General features: G+C 50.6%; 1 protein-coding gene across 1 annotated transcript; it reads left to right on the top strand.

Moving 5' to 3' along the window:
• Window positions 1-221: 221 nt before the first annotated feature.
• On the top strand, window positions 222-9,083 carry PROX2 (prospero homeobox 2). Its single transcript, XM_020906910.2, has 4 exons — window positions 222-1,530; window positions 5,617-5,724; window positions 6,769-6,963; window positions 8,484-9,083. Exons 1-4 carry the CDS (start codon window positions 235-237, stop codon window positions 8,667-8,669), a joined length of 1,785 nt encoding a protein of 594 aa, XP_020762569.2. The 5' UTR covers window positions 222-234; the 3' UTR covers window positions 8,670-9,083.
• Window positions 9,084-9,535: the final 452 nt, after the last annotated feature.

Here is a 9,535-nt window from a genome sequence, read left to right as displayed (position 1 = left end):
GATTTGTTTGCACAGTCAAGTTGGAGAAGCACCGCTCAAAGTCACAGGTCCTGTTTTCTCCTGTCTCTATTTTCAGAGTCTGCCAAGGAGGTGGGTGAGTGCCCAGAATCCCAGAGTCTGAATCCTTCCTCTAAGCGGAGAGGAGAAAGCCCCAGCTCCCTGGAGGTGTACCTCCAGCTGAGCCAGAGAAACTCTCTCGCAGAACCCTGACTACGGCGTCTGTGGAGCCAAGAGATGGATCCAAACTCCAGCTTGCTTTCGGGTCCAGCCCAATATCCGACAGAACCTTGTATGGAAGGTGGAAGAAGCCTGTCCCCCAGGGAGCAGAGCAGATGCTCCCCCTTTGCCTGGAGTCAGGTCCCCAGCTCCAGCCTCTCCGACCCTGACTGCTTTGGGGATGAGCACATCCAGGCAAAGAGGGCCAGAGTAGAGACCATCGTCCGAGGCATGTTCCTCTCCCCAACCCCTTTGGGGCCAGGCAGGGCCCCTGCCGGGGACAGCCTGAGCTGCCCAGAGAAGGCCCAGGGGCGGAAGAGGAAGCAGAGCCTTCCCGCGCAGCAAGGTCCCCTGGAGCCAGGCCCTGCCGGGAACCGGGGCTGCGGCAGGAAGGGGGGCCCTCGGGTGAGAGGACAGCTCCACCTGCTGAGGCAGCAGGTGAGACACCTGCAGGAACGCATCCTGCGGGCCGTGGAGCCCAGGGCCGCAGCTCAGGGCCCTCTGACGGCAGACCAGAGGAACGGCCCTGGGCCTGGGCCCTGGGGGGTGGACAGCGACCACCACCACTGCCCGGGGTCCATCGGGGACCTCTCCAGACTGGAGAAACACAGAGTGTCTGAGGTCCAGTACCTGCCTGAGGGGCCCAGGTTTCTTCCCTCTGAAGCATGGGCCTTGCTGGAGAGTCTGAAGAAAGAACTGACGGGGGCCATATCCCAGGCTGTGGACTCGGTGTTACAGAAGGTACTGGTGGATCCATCGGGGCACCTGACTCAGCTGGGCGGGAGGTTCCAGGGGCCTGTGCCAGACGGGAGGAATGAGTCCTCGCCTCCCGAGGGCGGTGCCCGTAAAGATCCGCTTCCTCTGGCAGCCTTGCCGAGGCGGGTCCAGCCACCAGCAGGGGCTCCGCTGGGAAGCTTAACGCTGGCCAAGTCTCTAGATCCTCCCAGGTACCCCACCTCTCCGAGAATGATCCCCAAACCCTATCAGGCTCCCCCAGCAGACTGTCCCTTGGCGGTTGCACCTGCCCACATCCAGGAGGAGCAGATTCTTGGCCAGCTACTGGGCCATGGGCCCGGGGGCCACTGGAGGGGCGGTCTTCCTCAGGACCCATCTGCCCGGAGCCAGCCCTCCTCGGAGGTGGCCCTGCAACCTTGGGGAGCTGCCAGACTGCGACCTTTGGCCTCGGGCCGGCAGCAGTGCCCCTGGCCCTTCACGTCCACCTGTTTGGAAAGACTGGCCCTCGTTCCCCCAGTGAAAATGGAGCCGGGTGGCCTGCAGGCTATCACGGACACGCTTCCTTTCTCTGCGGCCCACATATCCTTTTCGGGTAATCGGGGTTCTCATTTGTCCCAGCCCAGGGAGACAGGAACTCCAGACGCTGAGGGGAGGTTAGGGGACAAACAACTGCTTGGCACGGGGAACTGCTCTGTTCTCCTGGAGGAGAGGGGCATCTTCTTAATGTTCGTTCTGGGGCTTCCGTCCCCTGTGGCTCATAGCTGTTAGGTTCCTGAGAAAGTGGTGGCCATGTTCTGAGGTCCAAGGGTCTGGGAGGGTTCCTTCACCTTCTTCTGTAACATAGATTCTACCACTACTGAATTAATCCTTTGGGTCTGGAAGGGTTTTGTTTATTTTTAAACCCAAATGGGCTCCCAAAATATGACAGAAACACCCTGTGGAAGGAAGAGCCCCATCACTGAGATGTCAGCAGCTCATACACCTTGGCAGAACAGGTCAAAGCAATGGCCTTACCTGAGGCGTGGCTCCCGGAACCTCTTGTCTCTTCAGGCAAAAAGAGACATCTCCTTAATTGAGACATCTCATTAAATTGCATCTCCTTGTGTCTGTGGAGTCACACAAGCAGGGGTGAATAGTCATGCCCCCTCTACCTGCACCGACTAGATAACTCATGGGCAATACATGAGGGGCCAGAAACTTGCAGGGCCGATGGGAAAAGGGGAGATTTTCTTCAGGGACAAGACCTGAGGCCAGGTGAAAGGGGTAAGAAGACTTCAGTTTAAGGACTAGCTTCTAAGCTGCTGCTGAGCAGAGAGCTGGGTGCTGCATGAGTGTGGAGGGAGTGGGGGGTCCCCCGCCGGGCAGGCTGTGGGGCCCAGGCTGGTCTGCAGGGGGTCTGAATCTTACTGCATCATCTTTGCAGGCCTTAGGGAGAGCCCACTCAGAAGCAGACGTTTCTCCAGAGTAACCCTCCCTCAGGAATGTAAAAGTTGTTGAAGCAAGAGAAGTTGCTTGGGTAAACACTGGGTAAACGTGAAGTCTGATGAAAAATGTTAAGAGGAGAATGTATACAGTCCCACAGGCATCTAACCAAAGAGCCCTCTTTCAACCAGCATCTTGTGAGATTTAAGTTCCTGAGAACGTATTTTGGATGTGGCTTTTTTAGTGAGCCAAGCTCACGGTGCTGCTTCTCAGGGACAGCCTTAAATTGCATCTCCTTGTGCCTGTGGAGTCACACAAGCAGGAGTGAATAGTCAAGCCCCTTCTACCTGGCAAGCTGTGGTGAAGGCGGCAGGATGGGGTGGAACGCGCTCACGCCACACCAGGCTGGCTCTTGTGTCCTAAGCTATGAGCGCCACCTGCTGGTCACAAGTGTTGGCAACACTGCCCAAGCTTGGACACCCCCCGGGTTCTTTTCCTGGCAGGCAGGGAGCAACAGCCACAAACAAACCCAATGCTGAGAGCATCTCGCCAGCCACCAGTACCCCCTTCAGGCAGTAGACACGGAGAGATCACCGTAGACAGATTTTCTCGTCAGGTGAAAGCCCTGAGTGAGAGAAGCTATCTGTGCAGGCCTTTGACAAGAGGCCACTGATTAAGACCTGTCAGAGTCAGGTTGTGGACGAACCTCAAGAACTCAGTCCCCGAAGATTCTCCGCTGATCTTCCCCTGGGAAGGGTATTCTGCTATTTCAGAAAAGCACCTCCTGCGTGGCTGGCCCGGCCTCGTGAAATGAGGCTTGGGCTCCGAGAGCTTCAGGTGGTTTTGGGGGGCCACCCACAGGGCCTGGCTGCCTCGATCAGGTATTGGGCTGCCTTTGCAACGATTGAGGGTCCCCAGGAAGCATCCTGGCCCCAATTATTCCCTCATTCTAATATTATAGATTTATTCTTCTGGGGCCATGAAAGCCCAGAAGAGCAAGATGCTTACATATAAAAGAACTTTCCATTCACATGATGCCCCTGTGACCAGGTGGAACAGGTATGATGATGAGGCAATGATTAGTGACCACACACCTCCTGGGTGGCAGGCACTGGGACCGACAGTTCCCCTGTGCAATGCCACCTAGCCACAGTTCTGAAACTCAAAACGCTCTGAAAACCTCTGATTTCTTTCTCCTAAGGTCGATGGGAAATCCTCTTGGTTGCAAAACCTGCAAAGCACAGGTTTTGACCTGCGCTGCGTGCTAAGTCGCTTCAGTCGTGTCCGACTCTTTGTGACCCTATGGACTGTAGCCCACCAGGCTCCTCTGTCCATGGGGATTCTCCAGGCAAGAATACTGGAGTGAGTTGCCATGCCCTCCTCCAGGGGATCTTCCTGACCCAGGGATAGAACCCAGGTCTCCTGTGTCTCCTGCATTGGCAGGCAGGCTCTTTACCACCAGCGGTACCTGGGAAGCCCTACGTGTGCTGATAGGAGGCCTTTTATAGACTATCTCACTTAGCACAATTAGTCATTGATTTTGCTGTGGGAACTTTAAACTATCTGATTAGACAGCTGCCACAGACCCTGCTGTGGGCAGTGACTAACACATCATACACACACCATATTGCCTTGACAAGATAAATTCTGAAACCTGGCATCCATTTGGCCCACTGTTTCAGAGAAGGGGTTGTGATCCCGAGTTACCTCGCCATCCTCAAGTATCCACTTTAGATCAGTATCCGAGAGGGACAAAAGCAGGCTAAGTTGCTCAGAGTGAGACAGACACATGCAGAGCCAGGATTCAAAGCCAGCTCTGACTGCCAAGCGCATTTCAACCACTACACTCCACAGTTTAGAAATAGGGCCCAGCGAAGGTAAGCGGCTTGCCTAGGGTAATACAGGACTAGGTGGCAAAATCTATGATCTGAAGCTGGGTCTTTGAACTCCCAATCTGGGATTCTTTCCACAGCACTTATGAATGATAAGAAGTAGGACTAGTGAGGCAAGGGGCAGGGGCCTCCTGGACAGCGGCCTGGGTGCCTGGGCCAGCTATAGTTGAAATCAGTTGTCTGGTTTCCTTTGGGTAAACTGACATGTCCTACTGAGAAGCCTTCATTGTCCTAAAGCTACAGCTCTCAGGCTTCAGCTCCAAGGTCACCCTGAATGCTTCCCACACAGCCCTAGATTGTTCCTGGGAATGCTAAGTGTTCTAGTGTAAGACTCTTTATTTCCCTACCACCCTGGTGCTAGATTTTCATGCCACAGCCCCCTGCTCTTACTAAAGGGGGAGGGATCTGTTCCCAGAGTGAGAGGCATGGGTTGGAATAGAATCGCCATACTTAATCATGGATCAAAGTTGAAAATTCAATCACTCATTCCTTCATTCACCAAACATTTATTGAGCACCTACTCTGCTCCTAGCACCGGGCTAGGCACGTGGAATACAAAGATGAACGGGTAAGGCCCTTGCTCTCAAGGAGCTCACAGTCTAAATGGGGAGACAAACATGCAATAAAAACCCCAATCACATCATTCTTACAAAAAACGGCTTATACAAAGAGCATTGGCAGCCCAGGGTAAGGAAGGCCCAATTCAGCGAGGAAGGGTTTCACAGCACAGGGCCATCTGAGTTGAGGTGGGGAGGGTGTGGGGGAACTTCTGCCAGGCAAACGGAGGGAAGTGCAGCCCAGCAATTTGACCTTCTTGAGCCAAAGCAAACTGTGATCTGGTACTCAGTCTGGTTAGGTGCCTGTTGGCATCAACACCACAAACTCAATGATGAGGGCCAGAAAGGGGACCATATAGTTGACTCCTCTCATTTTACAGATGAGGAAACTGAGACAGAGAGGAGAAGTAAGTCTCTACTTGGGGTTTTGAAATGGTTTATCCGGGGGACAGCTGGCATCTCTTCCCACCCTATTGTGATAGCATGCATGCACGCGCACACACACACACAAAGTACAACAGATTGTATTTGCTATTACATATGCCATAGATCTTTAACACATCAAAATGTTTTTTTAAACTCTGCAACTTTACTGTACATAGATGGTATTCAGCATCTGGAAAGAAAGAAGTTTATCTGATCATACTTGCTAGAGAGAGAATAATGGAGCAAATACATCATTCAACCAGAAAAAAATTAAATAGAAACCATAAGGAACAGGACAATTTACCATTTGGATAATTTGACAAAATCATTTGATAAGCTGGTCTTAGTTTTCCTTGACCCTGGGCCAAATCCAGGAGGGCCTCAATCCTGGTCACTTGAAGAAGGCCAAACTAATGTTTTTCTTCACACGCTACCCCAGCTCCAACCTCCTGAAGGCTTACTTCCCTGATGTTCAGGTAAAGTCCTTCAACTGAGTTTCAGTCTCTGCAAAACTCCCAAGTGGCCGCAGGTGTTTCCCACATTGAGTCAAATCCTAGGTCATCATCTGCGCACTTTAGCTCCTCTTCTTGTGGCATTTTTGTCCTGGGCTGAGAAACTGAATAAACAGGGGTAACTTTGGGGGTGGGAAGGTTGGGTCTCTGAATCTAAGTTTCTGAGCTATAGTTAAGACCCAGAAACACTTGGGGAGGGAGGCAGGGTTACAGAACCAAGAGTAAATAGCATCTTTAGCCTAGTGTTCTTTGCTGGAGACACCATAAAAAAGAAAGGATATATCCAGAGTTGGACACTGTTGCTGTTAAATTTACCTTTGAACTTTAGTGTTTCAAAACTGAGTGAAGGTGCATACAAATCAATGTGACAATAAGAAAATCAAGCTCTGGGGGTTGGAACCAGGCCGTGCATGTTTTCATAGTTTCCAAGAGGGCCTCCTTTACCCTGGGTGTTGGCTTAGGGGCTGTGGATACTTTGTATCTCAATCATCCCCCCCACCCCACCCCCCCTTTTTTTTTGAGCTATTTCCCTCATATCCAATCGCTTGTTTCATCTCTGAACCAAGTTCTCATTTTTGATTCATTGTGCAACTCTGAGTTGCCAATACATAGTCCTCCGATCTATACCATCACCCCTTCCCTTGGCTCTTTACCTTGCAGAGCACACCAGCTGTGATGCAATCTACCTGGGTGGCTGCAGAAACTGGGACCACACTGATCTTGACTGTGGGCCCTCCCAAAGTCACATTTAAGGAGTGACAAACCTTTATAAGTCTAGGCTATAAGATACATTTGTTTTCTACTGGGCATTACAGCTAATTCAGATTTTTCCATGTATAACTGTATAGGCTTAGAAAATAGCTGTGACTTCTTTTTTTAAAGAAAGCCATGTTTAGTATGAATTGAAGCCACTCTTGCTAACCCCTGTGTTGAATTGGAAGCTGACAGTTCTGACTCTGAGCACCTTGTGACAAATGTCTGATTTCATGGATCCTGTTGTTTGCACAGTTCAACCGCTGCATCACCTCCCAGATGATCAAGTGGTTCAGCAACTTCCGTGAGTTTTATTACATACAGATGGAGAAATTTGCCCGGCAAGCGATTTCCGATGGTGTCACAAATCCCAAAATGCTGGTGGTTCTCCGCGACTCAGAACTTTTTCGAGCTCTCAATATGCACTACAACAAGGGAAACGACTTTGAGGTAAGACCATGCACTTGGGTCCCAGGAGGTCTGACGAGCGCCTTCCCTTTGTCACTGGAGTTTTAGAAAAGATCCCCGTCCATGTCTGTCCTTACGTCACTGAGAGCAGGGCAGCCTGGGACCCATCTCTGTACCATCCACAAAGATGATAGCCTCCGCATCTTCTCATAGGCAACAGGTAGATGCCACAAACTGAATCTCCAGCCAGTCTTTATTCAGAAACATGGGCTGAGGTCAGGTGTTATGCCATTTTAGACAATACTCTGTAATGACTGGGTTTGACACCCTGCAAACCTTCTTGGCTTTGCCCCAGGAGGCCCAGGATAAACACCGGGCTCTCGCTGCAGCGCCGCTTCTTGGCCAAGGTTTTCTTTACTGCAGTTTCGGCTCATCATTTGGTTCTTATCTTTATTCTCCCTTGAACAGTTTTATCTGTGGGCCTTCCACGGCAAGTCATCTCAAATCCTTTCTGGAAGTAATAGACAATACTTAAGCTGCTCAGTCCTTTGGGGGTCCCTATGAAGGCACGCTGGTGGCACCTTAGAGGTAAAGCATCGGTGAAGGGTGAGCAAGTGGCCCAAGGGTCATCGGTGAGAGCTTGTAATCTTCCTTGCGTGTGGCCAACAGCTCTGTTCGGCTGGCATCTTGTTCTGCGGTGCCCGGTGCATCTGGTTACTGAGCACACTGCCCTCTTCTCGAATTTCTCACGTGACTGTGCGGTAACAAAGAACAATGTATTGATGCCTCCAAGAAAGAGAATTGCTGGCATCCGCTGGTCAGATGCCCCATCAGAATATGTTCAGAAACCTAAGCCTACCTGTGGGGAAAATGGACCATGCCTCCTTTGAGAGGCAAGTGGGGGTCCGGGCATGTGGGTGGGGGACAGCACTGTGTCCTTCCATGTGGGGGTGGTCATCTGGCAGGCAGTGGGGGCAAGCCCCCAGCCAGGCTGGATTTGGAGGCCCTGTGGGATGTCCCATCGTTAATGTTGCCAGTTTGGGTGAGGTCCTGGAACATAGTCTTGAGCCCGCTCCACCCCCAAGCCAAATGGTTGGCTTTGGAAGCAGGAATGAAAAAAAAGTCCTTTGAATCCAGTCCCCAAAGAAGGTGGAATGAGGTACGACACTCGTAAGCTTGGGGGTCGGTTCTTTCCACATGAGGCACTAAAGAAAAGAATACTAAAAACCTCTTTTGAACCACAGATTTCATTTCAACCAGAGTCAGAATTTCCCACTTGCTAAAAATGTCACCCATTAACGGAATCAGCTGCTGCTACAGAGGGAGTGTCCCTAATCCATTTTTTCCCAGGGCTGTCTCAGCAGGATCATCATTTTAAGGTCTGTATTTGATGAGGGAGCAAGGGATTCCTGGGGCTGCAAAAGTCAGGGGCCAGTAAAGTGGGGGTGCTCTGATCAGCCTGCAACCCAAGGAACTGGCAGCGTCAGGCAGTGAGGTCTGGATGGCGCCAGGCTTCACAGCCTCATGTTTTTTCTTTCTCGTGGGTCTCTTTGGGAACGCAGGTCCCAGACTGCTTCTTGGAAATCGCCAGCTTGACATTACAGGAGTTCTTCAGGGCTGTCTCCACAGGCAAAGACGCAGATCCTTCCTGGAAGAAACCCATTTATAAAATTATTTCAAAACTGGACAGTGACATCCCAGAGATATTCAAATCTTCCAGCTATCCCCAGGAACTGTTTCGGAATTAAGATCCCACAAAGTGAGGAGTGACTGGCCTGGCTTTCCTGGGTTTGATTCTCAAATGGCAGTCAGTACATCTGTAGTCATATAAAGAGGGCATAAGGAGAAATCCCTCAAATAGGTACTATGACCATTTTTTGATCATTTATTTCCTTTTCCAGAATTACCAGAGGTTTAACATTAACTATAAAATATTGTAAAAGGAACACAATGGTTTGGAACCAGAACAATCTCCACTCCACTGTTTCCAGGTATCATGACCCTGGGAACCTGCAGGTGTCCCTGCATCTGTAAAACGAGGTTGTAAGGATAGAGAGATACATCTTAGAGAACTCTGTGAAATGTTTATTACTCACTACACAAATGTTCTTTTCTTCCCCCTTCAGCTTTCAAAGTTATCTTATTTGGATTCTTTTTTTTTTTTTTTTTTTTTTACAAATTGCTGTTTTTAGTTACTTATTTATCAAGCTTCACCTATGTGCAAGACACTTTCAAATACATTACCTTTAAGCTATTTATCCCGAAAAGTAGATTTTATCTTCATTTTAAAAATAGCCAAACAGAATCTTAGAACTGTGAGGTAAGTCGCCAAAGCCCAGGAGGCCAGGGCATTTGGGTCGGGAGGGATGGTCAGGTGCACGGAGGCACCCACGACCTTCTGACGCCAGGCTGCATGGGGACCACGTGGTGCTGCCGCCCGCGCTCTCACACAGGCCACCATCCCCGGTGAGCATCCAGCCCTGATGCGGACTGTCTTCTGACAACCCCTGCCTGGCACTTAGGAGTGCTTGTCACCCGGATGTCCACCGATCCTTTCAGCAAAGCCAACACAAACTTTATGCAGGACTTGAGAGTTGTTACACATTCACAGTCA

This window comes from Odocoileus virginianus, chromosome 6 (genome assembly GCF_023699985.2).
Source record: "Odocoileus virginianus isolate 20LAN1187 ecotype Illinois chromosome 6, Ovbor_1.2, whole genome shotgun sequence".
Classification (NCBI taxonomy): Eukaryota; Metazoa; Chordata; class Mammalia; order Artiodactyla; family Cervidae; genus Odocoileus; species Odocoileus virginianus.
This window is presented reverse-complemented; position numbering and strand designations above follow the sequence as displayed.